General features: G+C 34.2%; 1 protein-coding gene across 4 annotated transcripts in view; it reads right to left on the bottom strand.

The window, feature by feature from the left end:
- The window catches only part of LOC124230929 (gephyrin), a 575,937-nt gene that overhangs the window by 317,513 nt on the left and 232,150 nt on the right, over positions 1-26,274 (bottom strand). For all 4 annotated transcript variants that reach the window (XM_046647482.1, XM_046647483.1, XM_046647484.1 and 1 more), the window contains exon 3: positions 23,273-23,330. In XM_046647482.1, coding sequence (XP_046503438.1) covers positions 23,273-23,330 — 58 coding nt within the window. The remainder of the gene's footprint in view (positions 1-23,272; positions 23,331-26,274) is intronic.

The following is a 26,274-nucleotide window of genomic DNA, read 5'->3' as shown; positions in this document are numbered from 1 at the left end:
GAAAGACTCTAATATTGGATATTTAATAAAATCTTAAGGGACAAAGCCAAGCATTCCAACAAAGATTATATATTGTCTTTGGTTTCTTCCTTCCTCCATTTTTCTCTGTGCAAGTCTGTCCAGATCTGATAGTCTGGGTTTACTTTATCTTTCTTTCTCTATCTCTGCAATGATTTGTGAAATAAGCTCAGTTTGAGGACTGGATATTATTCAATCAGGTGTTTGTTTTTAATAACCATATAATGAACAGAAATCTGAAGGTAAGGAGAGAGTAGATGAAAGGAAATATAGCAGTGCTTATATCCTTATCCTTCATGGCAGGGATTCAACCAATCCTGTCTGAGCTTTAAGATAGTTAAAAATATTACTGTAACCTATTAATGATTTTCCTATTTTTTTAACTTTAGAGATATCTCTGTTTACCACATAAAATGCCTTATAATAAGCTTTTTTGTTCACTTTCTTTTTCTTCTGTTTAAATGAAATAAAATGCTATTCTGTGCTGGCTTTCGAGAATTATCCTAATTTTGTTTAGCTGTCTTTCACTCAAGCATCCATTCATTTTTCTATCTATAATATAGGCAAAGAAAGTTGTTGGAATGCTTTACAACTAATCTTAATAATGGTTATTCCTGGGCAATTAGATTTGTAGTGTATTTTATTTTTTACTTCCTTTTTATTTTTTTTCGATTTTTGGAATTATTTATAATTTGCATGTATTAAAAAATAAAGAGATTTTAAAAACTGAATTTTCTGGTATTTGTTCTTCATTCTGATAAGCCAATACCATGCTGTCTCATTTTCAGCAAGCTCAGAAACAAATTTTGTACTCAACAACTAAGCATATACTGCTGTGGTAGATTAAATATGGCCACATATACTTTATAAATTCTCCTGTCAAAGGGTGGAGTCTATTTCTACAACCTTTGCATCTGGGTTGGACTTGTGACTTCGAATAATCGAATGGGGCAAGAGTCAGCGCGTGTGAGCTCTGAAGCCTAGGTAATTAAAAGGCCTCACAGCTTTCCCCCTTCACTCTTGGTAAACTTCTATTATCATGCAAGGAAGCCTAGGCTGAATCATGGAAAGATGAGAGCACGTGTGGAGAGACAGGTCTAGCAGAACAGACAGCATGAAGGCCCCAGACATCTGAGTGAGGCTACTGTAGATTCTCCAGCCCTGGCTGAGCTGACAAATTGTTTCAGCCACATAAGTAACCCCACGTAAGACCAGAAGAAGATACACCTCGCTGAGCCCAGAAAACCCACGCATTTGTGAGAAATGATAAATTGTTGTTGTTTTAAGCTGCTGCTTTGTGGTGGTTTTCAATGCAACAATACAGTACAGATATAACTACTTTCATAGTTAGCATCTATGCATTCTCTTCTTTTTCTAGCTTTATTTCCAATTTATATTTTATTAGTTATAAGTTTACACATCCTTTATAATAAACTTCAAAACAGCTTTGAAAGCAAACAATGCGAGTTACATTTCAATAAATTGGCATACAGTTGAAGGAACATGATTATATTATTTAATCATTCAGTTTAAGAAACATTCCAGTGCCTAGTATGTGCTAGGAAAATGTGGGAATGAAAAAAAATCATGGCAAATGTCATTGATGTCAAAAGCTCAGAGGCATGAACAAAGTAACGTGGTGTATCAGTATATCATGTTTAGTGCTATGAAAGAGATATGCCCAGATAAGAACTGTTTTAGAGATATTATATGTATTTATGAATATATAACATTTTCTTGACCTTGGCCAGAATGAAAACCATCAATAAAGAGATTTTTAACAATATTTTTCTCTTGCCCAGAGTAAAGAATCGGATAAAGAGAGAAATAGGACACTAATAGAGCTAAGAGGAAGTAAGTTCTCCGCATCCATTTGGAGTCTCATACTCATCTATTATAATACATTTTTTCTTTTCTCTACATTTATTGATGGAAACATGAATCACTGAATTAAGAGGACCTCACCAATATAAAACCATTTGAGAAATGTCACATTTTTGTTTAGTCTATTAAAAAATTCTGATATAACCACCTAACAAATTACTATCTATACTTAATGCGACCGAGTTTTAGGGTCATCTCAGTCAAGTCTCCTCTGATTCCTCCAGGCAATTTGTTCCCTGTGCGTTCCCAGTCATTCTTTCGGAATAGCACTTTGCACATTTTACTGAAATTTACTTGTTTACATGTCTCTTCCTAAGAATGGTCTCCAAAATTTTGATCATGCATCACTATCAGTAAAACAATTTCTGAATGTTATCATCATATACCACTGGACTAAAACATTTAGCATATCACAGAAATAGAAATTCTAAAAGATGAGATAAAGATACAATATTTAAAATAATTTTTCATTTTATTTTACTAATTAACTGTGCAAAAATGTTCTTCTCACTAATTGTTTTATAAGAGCAATGTGCTTGAATATGTATTATTTTAGAAAATCTTGGTTTGATACTTTGTGATATAGTAATTAAAAAGTAAAAGACAGTTTGGAAGGATAAATAGACTAAAGTGGAAGTATAATATTAGCTATACTTAATAAATTACTAAACATTAATTTCCAATTTCATCTACCTATATGCAAATGACTTTTTGAAAGGGGGCAAGTCAATTTCCATCTTTCATGATATTAATTAGTTGCTCTTAAAAAATAATTGTGGGGCCGGCCCAGTGGTGAAGCAGTCAAGTTCGAGCGCTCCACTTCAGCTGGCCATGGTTTGCCGGTTTGGATCCCGGGCCCAGAGCTATGCACTACTTACCAAGCCATGCTGTGGCAGGCAACCCACATACAAAATAGAGGAAGATGGGCATGGATGTTAGCTCAGGGCCAATCTTCCTCAGCAAAAAAGAGGAGGATTGGCAGCAGATGTTAACTCAGAGCAAACCTTCCTCAAAAGAAAGAAATAATTGGGAGGCCAGCCTGGTGGCGCAGTGGTTAAGTTTTCACATTCCACTGCAGCAGCTGGGGGTTTGCTGGTTTGGGTCCCGGGTGCAGACCTACACATCACTTATCAAGCCATGCTGTGGCAGGTGAACCACATATAAAATAGATGAAGATAGGCACAGATGTTAGCTCTTTGCTGAGGAAGATTGGCAGTACATATTAGCTCAGGGCTAATTCTCCTCAGAAAAAAAAAAAAAAGAAAAATATAATTGGAAGATGTTACTTTTTAAATATTTTTAACAAATGAAAACCCAGTAAAATTCTTTAAATGGAGGATTTTAAAATGGGTTAGAATTTTGTTTCCTAGTTTTAAGTGTGCAGTTATTAGTTTTTATAAATGACACAAATATCATTTCCACTAACAAAATAACATAATCAAAACAATTTTAAGTATCCAAGAATCTAAAGCATGCTTTTATATTTTAGGAAAATTTTCCTAAGATTTTCTTTCATGTCTTTTTTCCAAGTTGTCTCCCGAATTAATTTAATTTTTCACATTTTTCTAGGCAGATTCTCCCATTTCTTGTCCATTAGTCTCATCTTACCTGTATTCATGTATTATTGGGACCAGAAATCTCTCTCTTGTCCTTTTTGGCTTTGTCAATCTATTCTAAATCACTCTAAAATTAGCATCCTAAAAATAAATTTCCTTAAAACTTTTAAAAAATAACTTTTCTCCACTGGAGAAAATACCAACACATTTTCTAAATATTTGTTAATGTAATTAAGGCTTTCACTAAGTTATTCAAAAAGTAGGTACAAACAACAGCAGTCATCTACTAGACTAAAGCACATAGCAAGTGATTACTTAAATGAGAGGTATAAGAGTTCTTGAGATATTTGGGGGGTTGTAGAGACACAAGGTAAGCAGTGTCTTTATCTGAGGAGTACTCATGTACTATTTTTCATACATTCATATTTTCCATTTGTATATAATAAACAGTATATACATTTATAACATATATTTTTTAAAGTATATATGTGCGTTGTATAACTCAGGTGTTCTTCCAGCCAGTAAGCCTGCAGGCTTTAGCTGCCAGGTAGGCCAGACTGGGGCCTACTCTCAGGCTAAAAGTTATAAAAATGGCATACTCAACAAACGCCCTCTTTCAAATGTCTGAATCTGCTTGCTTTTGGTCAGTCTCAGTGCTTTCAGAGAGTTATGTTTTTGTTTGGTCCAGAGTTTGTTATTTGTGATAATGTGTAGGAAAATCTCATAGGAGCTATCGAGCTATACTGGAATAGAGTTTCCCCTCAAAGCAGTTTAAACACCTATTATTTTATTTAACAATAAAACTTAATACCACCTCTGAGTGGTAATGAGTAATGAGTCTGGCATTTTAGGCCATTCTACTCACTGCTGTAGAACAGGCAATACAAAAAGAAAGTGGCTATGTGAAAGAAGTTTGATTAAATTATCATCTGTTATATAATTATAAACTAGCTTCTAGAAATGACAAGTGGTGAAAAAAATAAACGTTCTGTATTTTAACCTGATCTTATTTTTTGTTCCACTTTTAATTTTTTGGCCCCAAATGAGAATAGGTTTAGTGCTTTTAATGATTCTAAAAATACATGCTTATTAAAAGACAAAAATAATTCAATCAACACAAAAAAAGTATAAAAAATTGAAAAACCACCAAATATTTACCAGAGATAACCCATTTTAAGCTTTTGTTAATCATCCTTCCATACAAATTTCCATACATAAATAAATACACACACATGCACACAAACACATGGGTATTTTTAACTTGCCTTTTCAACTTGACAATATGTCATGAATAAATTGACTACAATAACTTTTAAGTCTACCTAATAGTCTGTATATTTTAATTTAAAAACCGTACTGATAAATATTTCTGATATTATTATTAAACATTTAAACTTTTAGTTTTTCACATCTATAAACAACACTGTTTACTTTATAAATTTTTAACTTTGAGGCACTGGAGCAGAGGTAATGAGAAAGGGAACAGGCTTGTGGGCAAGACAGACCTGGGTGCCCATTCCAGTTTAAGTTGACTTACTAGCTTTGCGTCCATAGGCAAGTTACTGAAACTCTCTAAACTTGGACCACTGTTAGGAGGAATAAAGTAAAACAAGAATGAAAAACATCCGGGTACATAATAGGAACTTAAAAAATAAGTGCCTGTTTGCACGTGCACACAAGACATACACATTACAAAACTATTAAGAAAGCAAAGATACTTGGTCGAATCATATTATTTATTATTTCTCTGTATATATCATAATTTGGTGTGAAAATACATCTTCATATTGAAATTATGTAATTAGTAGGAAATAGAAGAATTTCTGTCATAGTTATAGCACCTTCTCTCAAATGTCAATGATATACCTCTGACAAAGTTTCAAATACGATGCGGCTTTTCCTTTGAACATTTTATTCCAGGCTGAATATAGCTAGACAAATAATTGGACATGGATAACATATATTATGTAATTAATTTAATTCTACTTAAAAATCTCCTTAACAAAAACCATATGGAAACAGTTTTATTCACTGATATTTAGCCCTATGTGGAATATAAAAGGTCTTATTTTCAATAACTTTCATAGTAATAACTGTCCCTATGGTTTAGTTTTCCATTAGAATATCAGTGGTAAAAAATCTTTAAGATGTTACAATATAATTTATATGTCTGTTGGTAAAGAATAGCAGAGGAAATTCATTTTAGTAAGGTTAAAGAAAGTATACTATTCTGATGGAATTTCAGCCAAAACTTCTGTGTGAGATATTATGTAATTATTAGTAAGAGAAACAATAGAACATTTGATCTATCTATAGGCTGCAAAAAATAGCAGAAAGACAGGTAGGCTTAAGCTATCTTTTCAAAGAGAGCCAAGAACTGTTCCCTTTACCAGATCAAACTGTTCTGATGTAGAAAGGAAAATTACCTACTCCACATTATACAACAGTAATGCTAAGTTCTGGTGTAAAAAAAAAGGACTAAATTCTCAGAAATATAGTAGAGAGAAAACCTACAGGAATTTGAAATTTCTTATACTTGAAATATATGTATTTTTCCATCATTCCTCTGGGGTGCTCTTACTCTGAGGAGAAAACATATGAAAAGGGGCTCTCAATTAAGTAAACAAAACCAGAAAAGAAAACAAGAGAGACGAAAATCATCAACAGTGAAAAAAACAGACAACAGCATTAAATTATTTGATTGGGGGAGTGATAAATTTCCAGTTACAGGACTTTACCTGTGTACCTTAAAGACCCCCAACACTCATTAGTCCCCCAAAATATGATCCTTCTTTTGAATTCCTTAACTCAGGAATTCGCACGATCTTCCATGAAGCTGTCTAAGCTAAAAATAACCTGAAATAATCTTTATTACTATTCCTCACTTCTTAAGTCTACTTGGATTATATCATATAGCTGTTATTTACTGTGTGTTTATTATGTACAGGTACTATGCTAACTACTTTACAAACATTTAATCCTCACAACAACAGTAGGAAGATTTTTTACTATCTGTATTTTTAGGAAAACACAGAATGGTTAAGATATGTACAAGGTCACAATCCAATTAAGGTGCAGAGCCTTGTTTTATTAACCACTGTGATGTACCTATACTGTTGCCACTGATGTGAGCCTTGTCCTTATCATCGTTCATTTAGATTGGTATAAAGCAGCTTAAGTGTTCTGCCCCTCTGCCTCCTTCCAATTCATTTTGATAAGGATATGCAGGCCCTCTGAAATAAACCTCAAAATGTCTTTGCTTCAAAATCTTTAGACACTTCCCTTCCTAACACATACAAATCATTTACAGTGTGACTCCAAGCTAATTTTCCAGTCTCATCTCCTGCAATGATTTTTAATAATCTCTTGACTTTAGCAAAACTTGCACTTCTCGAAAACACTGTTTATTCATATTTAGTGTCTTTGTTCACATTTGCTTCTCTTTAGAAGCCCTTCCCATATTTTCCACGAAAGATTCCTTGGCTTTCTAGCCAGTGTTAGTCACTGTCTCCTCTGTGCTTTAAAAAAATTTTATATATATATTCAATATAGAAATTACATTTAAAAATAACATAAGATTGTCTCTTGCACTAGACATTGAACATCTTCAGGATCATCCATTTAATCAACAAATATTTATTCACAAACTATAACTGAAAAGACTGACAAGCTGACTTACCTCAAAATTAAGAATTTCTATTTAAGACACTTTTAAGAGAACTTTAAAAAGGGAAGAAACAGACTGGGAGAATAAATGTGCAACACATGTATCAAACAAAGAACTCATATCCAGAATATATAAGGAATACCTACTAATAAATAAGAAAAAGATAGTTAACCTAATTTTTAAAAAGTGGAAGACATGAACAGTCAGTTCACAAAAGAGGATAACCAAATGGCCAATAAATATGTGAAAAGATGCTCAATATCATTAGTCATCAGGAAAATATAAATTAAAAACATATTTTGGTATCACTTATTTTCTGAAATCATTAAAATGAAAAAAGACAGATAATACTAAATGTTAGAACGTGAAGCAAAGTGGAGTTCTTGTAAGATGCTGAAGAAAGTATAAATTCGTACATCTACTTGGGAAAACTATTTGCAGAATCTAGTAAAATTATTCATTTGCATACTCTATGACCCAGTATTTCTAGGTCATATCTATCCTAGTAGTCGGATGGCTAATGGGTATACATACATATGTTCACTAAAAGACACGTTCAAGATTATTGCAGCATTATTCTTAATAGCCCCAAACCAGAAACAATCCAAGTGTCTTTCAACAAAAGAATGGATAACTAAATTGTACACTTAATAAAACACAGCAATGATCCACTGATAACAGGTTCAAAACAGGCAAAAATAATCCACGGTGCTAGAAATCAGGATAGTAATTACCTTTGCAGGGAAGGGAAGGTGTAGTGATTGGGAGGGGGCACAGGGAGATTTCTGAGATGCTGGGGATACTTTATTTCTTTATCTGAGTGGCAATTACACAAATACGCCCACTTTGTGATAATTTATCAAGCTATACTTAGGGTTTATGTACTTTTCTGTATGTAGAATGCATGCAAAAAGGTTATTTTAGGAAAAAGAACCCAAACAAAAGCTGTGAAACTGGATGAGATAACCAAGGAAGTTTAAATATACAGCAAGAACCAATGTTAAATAAATTGTAATTAAAAAAATAAATGGGTGAATGAGAGATTTAAGGAAATTTAGGAACAGCATTTCAGTTAATAGAAGGGGTATCAGAAAGTAACACATTGAAGTAAATGGTTCCTAAGTGGGTTTGCAGTATTCATGCAGAAAGACTGGGTGAATGATGCTTTATTTCTAGAGTGCTACCAACTCTCACTATCATAAAAGAACTCAAGACTCTGGGTTTGAATCTGGTTCCGCTATTTGCTGTGTAACCTTGGGCAAATCACTTAAACTTTCTTTGTCTCATTTTTCTCATTTATGAACAGGGAAAATATTAAGACTTAACTCACATGTTTGTTACAAAGATTAAAATGAGTACTTTTTTCAATCCATGATGAACCAAAGACCATAGTGTTTTGTTTTGCTTTGTTTTGTTTTTGTGATGAAGACTGGCCCTGAGCTAACATCTGTTGCCAATCTTCCTCATTTTGCTCGTGGAAGACTGTTGCTGAGCTAACATCTGTGCCAATCTTCCTCAATTTTACGTGGGATGCCACCACAGCATGGCTTGACAAATGGTGCTAGGTCCACACCTGGGATCTGAACCTACAAACCCATGCTGCCAAAGCTGAGCGCACAAACTCAACCACTAAACCACGGCCCCTAAATGAGTATTTTTAAAGCAATTACAATGCTTGATAGACTGAACATTACACAAAGAAACAAACCAGAATCCTGGCAAAAGGATTTTACTTTGTGATTTCATTTTACTAAAGCTTACTTAAGACAATCAACTGAAAAACTACTAGATATAATAACTGTTTATTTCATAAAAAGTAGTTAAAAGAAAAAGATTTACACACAAAACAAATAGCTTTTCTATACTCAAGCAGTAATCAGTTAAAAAATATAATACAGAAGCTCTGCTTTTGGGTAGAATGTAATAGATCATAGCAGGTTAATACTTCCACTATAACGAGTAGACAAAATCAGGTAAATTACAAAAATCCATTTTTAAAAATTAAAACATCAGAGAGGTACAGAAGCAATAAATTACACAAAATAAAATTACAGAGACGGGGAAACTTTTCTGAATTAAACTGATGATCTCTAGTCTTTCCTACCCACCTACCTATCCCCACTGCGGTTATTTGCTGATTTTGGTCACAGGGCTGACCATCAGCTTTTCCAGGCCAAGAATCTCTGCTGGGAGGAAAAGAACCCAGAAATGTTAGACATTTAGAAATTAAAAACTTTAATAGAATCAAACACATGGCTGTTTCTCCCTTGGAACAACTGTAGATTGTGGCGCTGTATACAAGGTTGTAAAGTACAACAAAAAGCTTAGACAAGATGGAGTGAAATCTTTTGCATTCTTCATAATGCTTAAGAACAAAGACCTTCCAAGGAAGTAAGATTGACCAAAGAACAATGCATTTCCCCTTCAAGATATGTGCCAGTTTTTGAGCTTATATTGGTTAGGCTGGAAGCTGAAGAGCTAGGCCAGAACCTATGAATATCGCAGCTAAATCTCATTGTTCAGGAATGAGGGAATGGAGACCTACTAAATTATCAACCCAGCTCAATTCCCGACTGGACTGGAGTGATCAGCCTCTCACACTTTTTGCCTATCAGTAGAAAGGGAGGCGTTCTATAACGGATGATAAATCACCTATAATCAATATGCTTCTTTTACACACAAAATAAATTTATAAAAATTACTTGGCATGCAAGAAAATAAGATCCAATATTAAGATGAAAAAACAGACAAAAACCCTCACAACAGATGTGTGGAGAGATTGTAGCCAAGAACTTTAAAGTAAGCTGATTAATATAGTCAAGAAAATAGAAGATTAATATAATATATTTAAGAAAATAAGAGAAAGATGAACAAAACAGACAAAATGATGGACAATTTCACCACAAACTGTAATCTATAAAAAAGTTCAATGGACATACTAGGACATAAAATTAGTATCTGCATTTCAGATCTAAATGAGTAGGTTTCTAAGGATTAAAGACAGGTCAAAAGGAAAAATGCAGCAGAACACAGGAATATTAAACTCGAAGATAAATCAACAAAAAAGTACAAATTGATGTAGAGAAAGTAGCAAGAATGATCAAACAGAATAAGACAAAACAAATACGAGAGACATTCTCAAACGGTTTAATATATGTATAAATAGATCCCAGAAAAAGAGATGAAAGAGACAATGGGAAGAAGTCAAAAACAATGTTTAAAAATTTCCCCAAATCAATGAAAGATATCAATAAAACGCAATTATTAGTATTAGAAATGACAAAAATAATTATAGGTATTAAAAAAGGTAACAGATGGGGGTCAGCCCTCTGTCCGAGTGGTTAAGTTCACTTGCTGGGGTTTTGCCGGTTCGGATCCTGGGCAGTGACATGGCACCAGTTAGGCCATGCTGAGGCGGCGTCCCACATGCCACAACTAGAAGGACCCACAACTGGAATACACAACTATGTACTGAGGGCTTTGGGGAGAAGAAGGAAAAATAAAATCTTAAAAAAAAAAAGGTAATAGACGCATGTTGTAATACACTCTGGGATAAATTACCAAAAAAAACCTGCAAAAACCCCAAAACAAAACATACTCAAAATATACATCACTAACAAATTAATAAAAGGAAAAAACTGAATAATAAGAGCTACTCAATCTAAAAGAAGACAAAGAAAGGAGAGGAAGCAGAAACTAATGAGCCAAACAGAAATCAAACAATAGAAGCTAAATTAATAATAAATAGGGTACAAATGCGCTAAGCGAAAAGTAAGAGTTTCAGGAAACAAATACAAAGATGTTTATAAGAGACATTTACATTTTAAATATAATAACAAGAAAGGGTGGAATTAAAATGATAGAAAATGATACATCATGCAAACATCAACCAAAATAAAGTGGTCATAGCAATACGGTATCAAACAAAGTAGACTATAAGGCAAGAAATATGAGATTAAAAATATTTCATAATGATAAAAGAGTCAAATAAGCAGATATAAAAATGTTTTGTAAATGGTCAATAACATAGATACAAAAACATATAAAGCAGAATTTGATAGAAATAAAAGGATAAACAGACAAATCTCAATCACAGCTCGAGATTTATATGCAACGCTAAATGCAACCAATGCAGAATAGACAGACTTCTTCAGGTGCAAATGTAACAGTTAACAAATTGACAATATACTAGGCCATAGAACAAGTCTCAGAAAATTTTAAAGAACTGAAATCATACAAAGGGAAAGAATCAAGCACTTATCCCACTATTTCTCTATGAACTGTATCACTACATAAATAAATAGTTGATAAGGGGAAGCATCTCTTTATAAAAGAATTTCAACTAATAAAGATTTTAATTCTGTCATTTCTTCTGGTTGTTGTTTGCATGATATTTTTTTATCTTTTTAATTTTAACCTATACGGTATGTTTCAATATACAATATGTCTACTGTAGAAAGCTTTTTTTTTGAGGAAGATTAGCCATGAGCTAACATCTGCCACTAATCCTCCTCTTTTCTTGCTGAGGAAGACTGGCCCTGAGCCAACATCCAGGCCCATCTTCCTCTATTTTATATGTGGGATGCCTACCACAGCACGGCTTGACAAGCAGTGCATAGATCTGCACCTGGGATCTGAACCAGTGAACCCCAGGACACCAAAGTGGAACAAGCGAACTTAACCACTGCCCCACCAGGCCAGCCCCTAGAAAGCAAATTTTAGCTCTGTGTTTAAAAAAAATTTTTTATACAGTTTGGCAACGTGTGTGTTTTGATTGGATTATTAAAACAATTCAGATTTAATGTTATTATTGATAGAGCTGGATTTACATCCACCATTTTACTTTATGTGTTCTATTTGTCTCTCCTCTCTCACTCATTCCTCTATTACTCTGTTACTCTTTTCTTTTTACACGAAGTGAATATTTTCTAATATAATATTTTAATTCCTTTAATGATTTTTTCACTATTTTTTGGAGTTATTTTCTTAGTGGTTGTTCTAGGACTTGTATGTATATCTTAACAGAATCTACTTCAGATTTACATTAATTTAATTTCATGAGATACAGGAAAATATTACTCCTATATAGTTCTATTTTCTCCTCTCTTTTTGTGCTATTATTGTTATACATGTTACATATATATTTTTGTACACACAAATATATACACACAAACGTACATATATCAAACCCAACAATCCACTGCTAATTAATATTTTATATAATTTATGTCCATCAAAAAAGGTGAGGAAAGAGAAAAACTATGTATTTACAGAGCTTGTTAAGTATTAACCTTCTTATTTACTCTTTCTGTTTCTCCTGTTTTGTTTTTGTAGACTCGAGATACCATCTAGTGTTAGGTACTTACTCCAATGTATCTTTGCTCTTCCATCTACCTTCTTTGTGCTGTTATTGTCAAATATATTACACTTCTATATGTTATAGGCTCAAAGAAACAGTTATATATGTATTGTCTTATACAACTGCTTTTCAAATAAGTTAAGAGAGGAAAGAACAAGAAATATGCATTTATATTGTCTTTTATAATTATGTGATTACACTTACCAGTGCTCTCTGTTTTTTTCTATGAATTTGAATTACTGTCTATGATCACTTGCTTTCAGCCTGAAGAATTTTCTTTAGTATTTCTTGCAAGGCTGATCTGCCAGCAAGAAATTCTCTCAGTTTTTTTTTTTTTTTGAGGAAGATCAGCCCTGAGCTAATTGCTGCCAATCCTCCTCTTTTTGCTGAGGAAGACTGGCCCTGAGCTAACATCCGTGCCCACCTTCCTCTATTTTATATGTGGGACACCTACCACAGCATGGCCTGCCAAGTAGTGCCATGTCCACATCCAGGATCTGGAACCGGCGAATCCCGGGCCACCAAGAAGCAGAATGTGTGAACTTAACTGCTGCACCACCGGGCCAGCCCCTCTCAATTTTAAAAAATCTGGCAATGTCTTTATTTCATCTTCAATTTTGAAAAATAGTTTCCCTGGATATAAGATTGTTGATTAGCTGACAAGTTTTTTTCTTTCAGTACTTTGAATATGGCCTCCTACTGCCTTCTGGTCTCCATTTTTATTGATAAGTCAGATATTAATTTTATTAGGGTTCACTTGTATGTGATGAGTCATTTTTCTCTTACTGCTTTAAATCTTTTTCTCTTTGTCTTTGTCTCTTGGCACTTTTATTATGGTGTGTGGTATTGGATAAATGTTCATGTCTCAGAAAAATTCATATGTTGAACCTCTAACCCCAAGGTGATGGTATTTGGAGGTGGTGCCTTTTGGAAGTAATTAGGTCATGAGGGTGGAGTCCTTATGAATGGGATTTGTGGCTTTAAAAGAAGAGACCAGGGGCTAGCTAGCTCTCTTTCTGCCATGTGAGGATACAACAAGAAGTCAGTTGTGTGCAACCCAGAGAGGTTTCTCACCAGAACCTGACCATGCTGGCACCCTGATCTCAGACTTCCAGCCTCCAGAACTGAGAGAAATAAATTCTATTGTTTATGAGCCACCCCGGCTATGGTACTTTGCTACAGCAGTCTGAACTAACACTACATGTGTGGGTGTGGATCTCTATAAGTTTATCCTATCTGGAACTGATAGAGCTTCTTGGATGTGTAGATTAATGTTTATAATTAAATTTGGCAAGTTTTCAGCCAATATTTCCTGTAATATTTTTTGTGCTTTTTTCTCTCTTCTTTGTACTCCCATTATCCATATTTTGGTGTGCTTAATGGTGTACCACATTTCTCTGAGGCTCTATTCACCTCTCTTCCTTCTTTTTTCTCGCTGTTCTTCAGCTTGTGTAATCTCCATAAACCTATCTTTAAGTCTGCTGATTCTTTTTTCTGTCAACTCAGAACTGTTGTTGAGCCCTTCTAGTGAATCTTCCATTTCAGTTATTATACTTGGAACTTCAGAATTTGCATTTGCTTCTTTTCTTAAAAAAAAAAATTTCTATTGATAGTGTCTATTTGAGGAGACATTGTCATCACAGCTTTCTTTACTTCTTTCTGTAGGTTTCCTCTAAGTTGTTTTTTAAAAAACATATTTAGATAGACTGCTTTGAAATCTATCTGTTAAACTTAACATCTAGAACCTCTCACAGGCAGTGTTTGTTGTCTGCTTCGTATCCTGGGTATGAGTCACACTCTCCTATTCTTTTCATGTCTTGTAATATTTATTAAAAATTCAACATGTGGGGCCGGCCTGGTGGCGCAGTGGTTAAGTTCACACGTTCCGTTTCTCCGCGGCCCAAGGTTCGCCGGTTTGGATCCTGGGTGCAGTCATGGCACTGCTTGTCTAAAAGCCATCCTGTGGTAGGCGTCCCATGTATAAAGTAGAGGAAGATGGGCACGGATGTTAGCTCAGGGCTGGTCTTCCTCAGCAAAAAAAGAGGAGGATTGGCAGTAGTTAGCTCAGGGCCAATCTTCCACAAAAAAAAAAACAAACAAACAAACAAAAACTCAACATGTTATATAACATATTGTAGCTACTGTGGATGCTGACTCTCCTCCCTCTCTTCAGGGCTTTTTTGTTGTTCTTTGCTTGTTTACTTGTTTACTGAATTGGCTAGGCTACTTTAGCAAAGTCTGTTTCCACTCAGTGTGAAACTTCCAATATCATTCTCCAGAGGGCGCAGTCAAGGCTTACACAAAGCTACCTCGGGATGACAGTGGTTTTAGTAGGGCTCTCTTTGACGGTCCCTTTTTTTTCCTTGAGCTCTCTGTTCAGCTATCTGCCTCTGTGCTGGCAGAACCAGCTGTTAAACGCTCCATTAATTTCCAGCTAACTGCACTATTGTTATAAACAATGCCCAGGGACACAAATTGCTCCATAGTCTGATTAATTAAATTCAGGCAGCACAGTTTTTCAGTCCAGTCTTTGAGGTTTGTTCTGATCCAAGGAGGAGTCTTTTTAGCTATTTCTTTCCCAAGTTCTTTCTGGTAAACTGATTAAGCTTCTTGCTCTTTTAGAACGATTATCAGCCTTATCAGCCTCCTCTTAATTGTTTAGTACCAAAATCTCCACTGCTTTTGAGAGTGTCCTTAGGCTTGAACTTCCCCACATTCAGTTTCAGATAAGGCCATTTCCTTTGGGAAGAGCTTTAGAGCAATCTGTTCTTATGAACTGCCTTGGATAAAATCATTAAGCCACTGTTTCAAGTGCTGTGTAGCAGTGGAAGCCTTTGGTCTCTTAGCTTTCCTCTCCTATGTGGATGTTCTGCCCTAAGAGCAAGCTGGGGTAAGGACGATCAGGCCTCCAGTATTCTCAGCCTGCTGCATCTGGGCTTAGATTCCAGTCTAAGAATGGGGGCTAGGCAGAGGAAGGGAGCCCCTGACCTTTTAGCTGCACTCATCAGGAATTTAACTTCTGCAAATCAGAGTTGGAGTCATGAGAAATGATGAAGGCCTGCCCATCTTGGAGAAATATGTATCTAATTGGGAGCTGAAAAGGGGTGGGAGAGGGATCAGGTTGTGGGTAAGTGCCACAGACTCTCACTATTTTATCTGACATTAGATTTACCTGAATAAATGTTTGATTTGTTGTATGTCCTTAGAATATCCAGATACCTTAAATGGTTCTTTATAATTTTTATCAGATTTGGTTGATTTACTGGGAAATGAGTCCAACAGAGTTCCTCATTCATGATTTGCAAAAGTAGATTTGGTGATAACTTAATCTTTAAAAGTATCTTACACCTCAATTATGTTAAAATATATAGGTAATGTTAAAATAAAAATATAGAGAAAATATTCCATTTATAGAAAGAAAAAGCAGGATATAATTAAAAATAATTTTAAAAGAAATTGCAAAGATCTTTAGGAACAAGACTAAATGACTTTACTTATAGACATATTACATTTCTGAATGTGAATATTCACTAATAAAAAGATATATTTGCTTCCCAAATTAAACTGTAAAGTTAATGACCTTTCATCTAAACTTTTGTATATTTTTTTTAAAAACTTTTTTGTCTTGTGTTTTTTGCCCATTTTCTAATAAAAAATTTTTTGTTACTGTTGAATTTGAGAATTTTTTATATATTCTATTCTACATAGAAGCCCTTTGTTGGATATGTGGTTTGCAAACAATTTCTCCCACTGTGCAATTTGTCTTTTCATTTACTCACAGTTTCTTCTGCAGAGAAAAATTTAAAAATTTTCATGAGTACTAATCTATAAAATTTTCCTTTTATAGATTGGGCTTTTGTTGTTGAGTCTAAAAACTCTTTGCCTCACTATAGGTCCTGAAAATTTTTTCTTTTATTCTCTAACAGTTTTATGTTTTACATTTAAGTCTATTTTCCATTTTCAGTTAATTTTCATATAAAGTGTAAAGTTTAGGCTGAGGTTCATTTTTTTGCTTATAAATGACCAATGGTTCTAGCATCATTTGTTGAAAAGGATATCCATTGAATTCCTTTTGTAGCTTTATTAAAAATCAATCAGGGCCGGCCCCGTGGCCAAGTGGTTAAGTCTAAACACTCTACTTCAGCGGCCCAGGGTTTCGCTGGTTTGGATCCTGGGCACGCACATGGCACTGCTCAACAAGCCATGTTGAGGAGGTGTCCCACTTAGCACAACCAGAGGCACTTACAATTAGAATATACAACTATACAACTATGTTCTGGGGCACTTTTGGGAGGAGAAGAAGAAGAAGAAGAAAAAAAAAAAAGATTGACAACAGATGTTAGCTCAGGTGCCAATCTTTAAAAAAAAAAAAAAATCAATGGAACATATTCGTGTTTCTACTTATGGGCTGTCTATTCTGTTCCACTGATCTACGAGTCTGTCTTTCTGCCAGTACTACATACCACCTCGATCACGGCAGCTACATAGTAAACTTTATCACTGGGTAGACCCAGTCCTTCCACTGTCTTTTTCAAAATTATTTTAGCTGTTCTAGGACCAATGCCTTGTATCTAATTTAGAATAAATGTACATAATTGTATGTCTGCAAAAAAATTTGGATTTTTTATAGGAATTGCATAAACCTATAGGTCAATTTGGGGAGAAGTGACATATTTCCTATGTCAAATCCTTTCAATCCATGGAGATGCTATGTCTGTCCATTTCTTCAAGTGCCTTTTTATCTCTTAAGCATTTTCTAGTTTTCAGCATACAGATAATATATGTGTATTCTTAAGTATATATCTAAGTATTTAACTTTCTTTGGAGGAATTGTAAATGTTGTTGTTTTAAACCTAAGTTTTCAAGTGTTTTGAGTATGTAAAAATACAATTTTTTTCTTTTTGGTGTTGATCCTTTTTTTTTTTTAAGATTGGCACTTGAGCTAACAACTGTTGCCAATCTTTTTTTTATCTTCTCTCCAAAGCCTCCCAGTACATAGTTGTATATTGTAGTTGTAAGTCTTCTGGTTGTGCTATTTGGGACACTGCCTCAAGGTGGCCTGACAAGTGGTGCCATGTCCGCGCCCATGATCCAAACCAGCAAAACCCTGGGCCGCCGAAGCAGAGCATGTGAATTTAACCACTCAGCCATAGAGCCGGCCCCTGGTGTTGATCTTATATCCCCCAAATTAACCAACTAACTTATTAAATCTAGGAATTTTTCTGTAAGTATTTTTTCCTACAAAGATAATCATGTGAGTTTTATTTCTTACTTCCCAATCTTTGTGTCTTTTAATACTTTTACTTGCCTTATTGTGCTATTTAAAACTTCTAGTATTTAGTTGAATAAAAGTAGTGAGAGCAGACAACCTTGCTTTGTTCCAGATCTCAGGGGGAAATCATTTATTCTTTCACCATTAAGTATGATGTTAGCTACAAGTTTTTTGTGGATGTTCTTTTGTAGTTCAAGTTCAGAAAATCCCGTCTATTCCTAGTTTGCTGAGAGTTTTTATCATGAATGGGTCTTAGGTTATTTCAAACACTGTTTCTAGGTTTTCCAGGGACAAATTCTTTGAGTTTTCTTTTGTCTGAGTATGCCCCTATTTCACATTCATTCCTGAAGAATTTCAATGGATACAGACGTTGTGGTTGACCTTCCTTTCAGCACTTGAAAAATGTTGCGCCACTTCTTTCTGGAGCTTCCCGCCCGCACCCCCCTCCATGAGTCTTCTTACATTGGTGATTGTACTTTTCAGTTATGTAATTTCCACTTGGTTCCCTTTTGTAATTTCTATTTCCTTCATTTGTCTCAGAGAATTAATAAGTGATTGTTGAAGCATTTTTATGATAACTGCTTTAAAATCTTTATCAGATAATTCCAACACCTGAGTCATCTTTGTGTTAGTGTTTTTGACTGTTTTTTCTCATTCAAGTTGTCATTTTCCTTGTTCTTGGTATGATTAGTGATTTTTGACTGTACCCAGGACATTTTGGGTATTATGAGACTGCAGATCCTATTTAATCTTCTTTTTTAGCAGATGTCTGCCTTGTTGAAGAATAGTATGAGGGTCATAGGGATATGCACATTCAGCTTCTTGCTAGGTTCCACTGACACCACTTTGGCAAAAGTGAAGCACCAATTTACACTGCCTCATGGAAGACAGTAGGGTATAAGTCTAGCTCCTGTCTTGGCCCTGCTGAAACCTTTCTGGTGAAAGTGGGGTATCACCTTGCTCCACATTGTTGATAGTAGGGGTGAATGTTCAGCTCCCTGCTTGGCCCTGTTGACACCAAGAGGGGATGTGGAAGGCTGACTCATACTGAGAGTAGAGTACCAACTATCTCCTTCTCATTCAGTCTTGTTGATAAAGACAGGGGTAAAAGGCTCTTCTCCCTTATAGGCCTCACTGATACAGGAAAGGGAAAATGAAGCAGAATGGTGACTAGCCCCACCTTGCACTGCCTCTTTAGTCTTACTGCTGCTGGGAAGGAGTGGAGACTCAGCTTATCACTGGACCCCACTGACTCTACTCTGCTAGAGGAATCGGAGCACAGCCTGTCTCCCCTGGGCTGGTGATGGAAGATCAATTCCTCATTTGGTCCCACCTACAGTATCCTGGTGGGAAAATCAGAGCTCTGCCATGGATGGAAATATAGTTCCCTGCTCAGCTCTGCCAGGATCACCAGGGGAGGGATTCACAGCTCTGTCACCTGCTCCTGTAGGATGGCAGGGAGTGAAGTAGAAGACCAGCTACCTGACTTGGCTCTGCCGAAACTGTGTGGGAGCTAAGTAGTTTTCCCATTGGTGTTTGGCTGGAGTAGGGCAAGTATTGCCAAAAAGGTTTTCTGTTACTCTACTCTTGTCCCAGGTCCTTTGGCCAAGGGGAACAGGCTTTTCTAGGTGCTTTTTTGTCCATGCCTGTTCCAGTTTATGATAAATGAGGCAATTTGAACCAGTGGGGGAAAAGATGGGTTTTCCAATAAATTGGACTGGAAAAATAAAGATACATTTGGAAAATATTCTGTCAGTTTAGTCATCCAATACATAAGTTTTAAAAAAATTTATATCAATATAAATTACAGGTAGATTATAGAGTTAATATTTAAATATCTCTATTTAAAATAAATACATCCAAGGTGGTAGTGTAAATTGGCATAACAACCTTGGAAAACAGTTTAATTTCATCCAGAAAAGTTGAAAATACACATTACTTAAAATCCAGGAATTCCATTCCTCAGTATATACTTTAGAGAAATTCTTACACATGTGTAGCAGAATGCCTTCCCAAGAATTTTATAGCAGCATTTTTCATAATAATTCCAAATGGAAACAAGCTGAATGTCTAAGAACAGATTGTCTCCATAATTTGCACAATGGAGTATTTTACACCAAAAAAAACCAAAAAACAAAAACAAAACCCAAAAACTTTGGCTATAGACAACGACATGGATGAATCTCACAAACAGTGGTGAACAAAAGAAGCAAGGCACAAAAGATTGCATACAATTCATATTAAAATCCAAGAGAAGCACAAATAAAGTATAATATTTAGAGATGTGTACACAGGTGGTAAAACTAAATAAAAGAAAAGAGCTGATAATGATAAAAACTCAGGACATTGGGTGGAAGAGATACCTGTGATTGGGCCAGAATGTATTCGTTCTTTATCCCTTAAGCCTTTGGCCAAGCATCCATTCACTATTAGATGAGTCATTGTAATCAATAAATGTATGCTTAATTCAAACAAAGTATGAACTAAATAATGATTTCTGGTGCTAGAAACCTTGTGAAAGATTATCACATCTGACAAAAATTGAATTACGTTTCATCAATCAATCACATCTCTTTAATAGTAAAAATACACATGTATATTTATTTATACATGGTATATTACAGGCAGTATATTTTGAATTTAAACTCAATTGTACTATTTAGATAATTTAAAATCACCTAGATGTTATCCAACTAAAATGAACATTACAACCAGATGTTTCACATTTCCTCCAATCAAAACAAAAAGATTGTATCTGATTTTAGCTGAAAATGCTAATGGTGCCATCAAATGTTGAAATATTTTATAACAGCTTTTCTTCCAACACTTTTGAAAGCAAGAATCAATTCATAGTTTTTATGCCTCAGGCCTCAAACTCTCTGAAGCTGTTTTAGATGTATTACCAGTAACTGATGGAGAAAATCATATATTACATATCATCTATGAATCATGGTTTTTTTCAAGGAATCTCCTGAGGGATAATTCTTATGACTCTAGAATTTCAAAAACAAAATGACAAAACAACTTCTTTAGAGAAAAGTCACTATTAAAAAAAGAGCAACATTTCTGTTAATTAATAAAGAATATATCAGTCCTCTGGTTCTATGATGTGCCCTCGCCAGGGCATCAGTTTTCATCCACTGTTATTACCTCATATAGCTTTTTTAGGTGATTCAATTCACTGGCACAGCCTCAACTAACTCTTGCATAATGACAAATCTCAGTATCAGTTGAAAGAATTATCTGTCTTCTGAGTTCCAGGCCAATTTATCCAATGACTTAGTGGATACTTGGTTAGCTTCAAATTCAGTAAGTCCAAAACTTATCCTCTTTCCTCTCAAACTTAATCCTTCTCTTGTTTCTCCTCCCTAACAGCAACACAATCTACTCAGTTTTCCAAGCCAGAAACCTGAGTCAACTTTTCCATCTTCCCCTAAACTTCCAATAAATCAAGTACTGTTTACTCTACTTTCTTAAGTAATATTTCTTGAATCTGAGTTTTTTTTTTAACCTCACTGCCACTGCTTTAGTTCAGGTTTTAATTATTTTGTGCCTACATTCCTGCAATCTGGTTTCCTTCCTTGTGGATGGAATCTCCTTTTCTCCGCTGAAATAATTGTTCTTGCTCATCATAGAAAAATCTAAAAAAATTACCAAGCTAATTACGTTACTTTTTTCTTAAAACCACATAATGGCACTCCATAGTTTTCTGTATAAAATCCCAATTTCTTAATATGGCAGTAAGGCTCACTGCCAGTCCTATATCTCAACAGTCTTTATTTTACTGAGATCTGATGCCAAATTATCTCATGCTTATGCTTTCACAAGTGCCTCTGCCTCTGCACAGAACTCCAGTTTGCTGAGTTTACCTCTTGGAAAGACTTTGCTGATTATCTCTTTCCAATGGCCAAGTACCCTTCCTATGTATTTCATAGAATATTTTGTTTACCATTATCACTTAACAAGTATTATAATTGTAACATAAGACAGAGCACCTTTAAGATAGATGGATTTTTAACTCCATATCCTTTATATAAATGCTGCTTAATTATTTATACATACATTTATGGATTACTTAGCTTCTAGAGTTTGGTTTTGTTTTTGAGTCATTATAAAATATTTCCAGAAATAATATATTCTGGTTACTCTGACCCTTTAACCACACTTGATTATATTTTGGGCAAGTAATTACTACACCTCAAACAATCAATTTTAACAAGCTCACCTTTATTAATTTCCATTTTCTCTTCCGAAAAATAAGGGATCTAGATCAGACCTAAGGTTCTTTCCACCCAAACTATTTTACGAATTTCTATCAAGTTGGAATGAGTCTCTTGACATTCCTGGTTATTTTAGATGCTAGAACATAATCATGGTATTAATTCCTGATGTTGACTAAACAGAACATCTGACATATTAAAACTAATAATATATTACATAATAAAGATCACTGAGCCTCACTGGTTTAAAAATAATGTAAACAAATTAAAGAATTATTTACTAAGATTTGAATTTACTGAACTTAATTTTGAAAGTTTGATCAAATCAAGCTTAATTTCTTGAGATCTTTACTTGCCATTGTTAACAACTTAACTCAGTATTGTTTATTCTTTTTATTTATTTATTTATTTTTCCTTTTTGAGGAAGATTAACCCTGAGCTCACATCTGCGGCCAATCCTCCTCTTTTTGCTGAGGAAGACTGGCCTTGAGCTAACATCCATGCCCATCTTCCTCTACTTTATATGTGGGACACCTACCACAGCATGGCTTGCCAAGCAGTGCCATGTCCGCACCCGGGATCCGAACCAGCGAACCCTGGGCCATCAAAGCAGAACATGCACACTTAACCACTGTGCCACTGGGTGGCCCCAGTATTGTTTATTCTTGACTATTGCTGTCTAATTGTCAAATTTTTTTACAGAATAGATAGTACGCTCAGTTCTCATTAGATTATAAATTACTTTTGAACAAGGGATGCATGTTACGCTAGAAGACCAAAAGTCCATAAGATTTATTAAAATGTTAGAGACAGGAGAATGTAGTAATGCTGTAATTTTCAAAAAGTAAGGTTAATTTTTAATTTATTGGACTGTAAATATTAAATTGAAATCGGCATACTGTGTTTTCGAAGGAATCAGGAAAGATTTACTAGAAGACTGATCCTGTTTATAATTGGTGAAAGCTTATAGGGAAAAGAAATTAAAACAAGATAAAAAAAAATCCAGTATGCACACTAATGCTTATACACAGTACTTTCTTAAGTAGATTTTCAATGAATTTCACAGGAAAGGGTTCTATTTTGATTCCCCTAATATTTTTCGTAGAAATTCATTGATAATGATAGATGAAATCTGATAGTGATTATCTGATGTATATTTTTTTAATTCAAATAGGATAACTGGAATTAAATGATATCCTAACACACCCAAAGATTCAACAGTATAAAGAAAAAGCAATTCTTCCCCTCCCTCCAAGATACTAAGTCTTTGTAGAGGTGAAAAATGCCATACTATACCTTGATTTCTTCTATTTCATCTGGTACTATCTTGTATGCTGATATAGTCCCACCCAACCTGAAATTAGGAGAAGAAAATATTCTCAAAACCGGCAACAGAGTATAAAAAAAAATGGACTATTTCTGCCATTAGCATCAGAGTGCCACCAAAAAGTGCTCATTTCCCACCCCAATAATCATGGAGGAAAAACAACCATTTTGTGCTTAAGTTTTCCATATATTGGTTAAAAAGAGGTAGATATTGAATGACTACTGGAAGAGAAAACGTTGTTAGATTTTTAACCATAGCTGAACTTCTGTTATTGATGGTTTTAATGATGCTGAAACTGCCACTTTTACTGATGGATTCTGTCACAACTAAGATGTATCAAGAATCAATAGAAGACACCATGTTTGTTTTCAATTAATAGACTTCACTTTTTAGAGTAGTTTTAGGTTTACATAAAAGCAGAAAGTATAGAAATTCATTGCACAGATTGCCCACCACAGTTTTCCCTGTTATTGACATCTTGCATTACTGTGGTACATTTGTTACAACAGATGAACTAATATTGATTTTGCATCTTTTTAAAAATAATTTAAAGAAGGAGTCAGAGAGATGTGCGTGCCTAGCACTGTCCAAGGGACAGAGATGAGTGTTTGAGGGTTGCAAATTTAATCCCTAACACAAGATCTTTGCTTTGAGACCATGATGTCATTACATTCATGTTCACTTGTTTGATATACTTTTTTAGAAACCTGCTAAGATTTATGTAACACCATTTACCAGAAATGTCATATATTATCTAATTTAATTCTTACAATTGTCTCCATTGTAAAAAGGAGAAAATCGAGACACGAAGAGATTCAGTAATTTTCCTAAGTGAAGGAGCTAGTAAGTGAAGGAGCTAATTGAGATGTACATTCAGTGTAAAATACATACCAGATTTCAAGTACTTAGCATAAAAAAGATTAATTTAAAAACATTGATTACATGTTAAAATAACACTGTGGACATACTGGGTTAAATAAGACACATTATTAAAATTAATTTCACCTGCTTCTTTTTAGTTTTTAAAACGCAGCTACCAAATCTTTTAAATTACATATATGGCTTGCATTTTGGCTACTATCATATCTCTATCAGATAGCTGCTCTATGCTCTTAAACTCCAAGATTACCTTCCTACCTACCTTTGCTATTCAGTGTTTAAAAAGGAATTTTTTGATAACATGTTATAAGTGTCTCAATATCAGAAAAGATAGTATCATAAATAAGGCACTTACGTACTCTAGATACTAGGATATCTTCTGTCTCAAATGTAAATTAATAAATGACATTCTAGTTTCCATTAAAAAATAACTTAATCCAACCAAACGATTTTTAATAAAAACTCTGCATTTAAACTCTCTAATATTACCATTTATCTTTCTTAATGAAACTAGTGCTCAGATCTTCATTTGAGAATTATTTCCTAGACTTAAAGTGCCACGATGGAATGATGAAAACACTAATGAAATTTAACTTGATTCATATTATAAAAGGTATATAAGTGATATACTAAATAAGACCATAGTAATATAACTAGTAAAATATAGTAATATAACAGCACTAGATGTTACTAAAATGAAAAATTATATAACTCTCTGTAATGGGTTTAAAGTAGGCATTTAAAAAGTGTTTTCATTGTCAATTATTAAAGTTATTCAATTAGAAGTTGAGATTGTTGGCTTATCAGTGAAAACATTAGAGCAAAAAGACTACTGAAACCTCGAGGACTTCGATTTATAGCCTTGAAAATAACAAGTCCATCATTTTATTCACTGAGTTCATGTGATGTAATGGATATAAGCCAGGGAATGAGGATGCAAAGAAGTCACAGTCTTGTAGGGGAGGAGATGAATAAACAAATATCTGTAATATAATGCACTAAAATATTACAAGAGAACTAGGTAGAAGTTGAAAGTTTGAAATTATTTCAAAATAAAGACTTTAAAAAGTACCTATCATTGCAAAATAGACTGGTTATAACACAAGCAGTTTACAACACCTGTTATATAAACAGCATAGATAACAAAAATAGTTTCAATTTGTTAGTACAGTAATGATTCAAAGATGCCATAGCTGATTTCTAAAATAAAAATAAAAATAAAGTTGCTATGATAAACTTCAGTTCAATTCTACTTCAAGAAACAATTCATTTTTCTCTTGATTAATATTGACTAACAGTCCGTCAAATATTGCCTTTGCTGGAATCCCAACACTGGGAAGGTAGGCTTCCAAATTAGTATTCCTACATCAACTTCAAACAAATGACAACAGTTATGACAGGTAAGATATATGATTTGACATATTCCTACTTGGATTAAAATGGACATATGACATATAAATATTATGCATATGAATAGCATGTTGACAAAACAGTAGGATAATCATATGATCATATAGCTAAAAACAGAGGAAATTTGGAGGGCCTCTGTATTATACTAAATGTAGAAATGAAAAATCAGATTAAAGCTGATAAAACACCAAAAAAAAAAATCCAGTAAAAAGAAACATTCTAGAAGTAATTAAACAACTGAGTCATAAGCAAGTTAGCTAAAAAAAAAAAAAACAGGAAGAAAATTTCAAGAATAAACTTATTTCAACTCAACTTTTTTTCCTATTCCCTAACTACAATCAAATTAATGGCACCTTTACCAACTATTAATTTTGACTTTTGAACTGATTTCTGAAAATAACTTCTCTTTTCATGACATCATGAAATACAGCTAAATTTAAAATATCTTTAAATTTAACATACTATCAGTATTTTATTAGTTACAGACATTCCAGATTTCATGCTCTTTCTATTACAACACACTGTCTTCATTGTTGAAGAAAAAACATACTCTGGAGGAAGAGTTCTATTTTACTCTAGTCAACGTATAAAGATGGTATGACCTTGGCAGTGATAATGGCAGTAAAAGTAGCAATACTAATACTAGTAGTTCTTTGAGCATTTACTATGTGCCAAGCATTAT

This window comes from Equus quagga, chromosome 20 (genome assembly GCF_021613505.1).
Source record: "Equus quagga isolate Etosha38 chromosome 20, UCLA_HA_Equagga_1.0, whole genome shotgun sequence".
In the NCBI taxonomy this organism is placed as follows: Eukaryota; Metazoa; Chordata; class Mammalia; order Perissodactyla; family Equidae; genus Equus; species Equus quagga.
The sequence above is the reverse complement of the archived record's forward strand: the minus strand, read 5'-3'. Positions and strand labels throughout refer to the sequence as shown.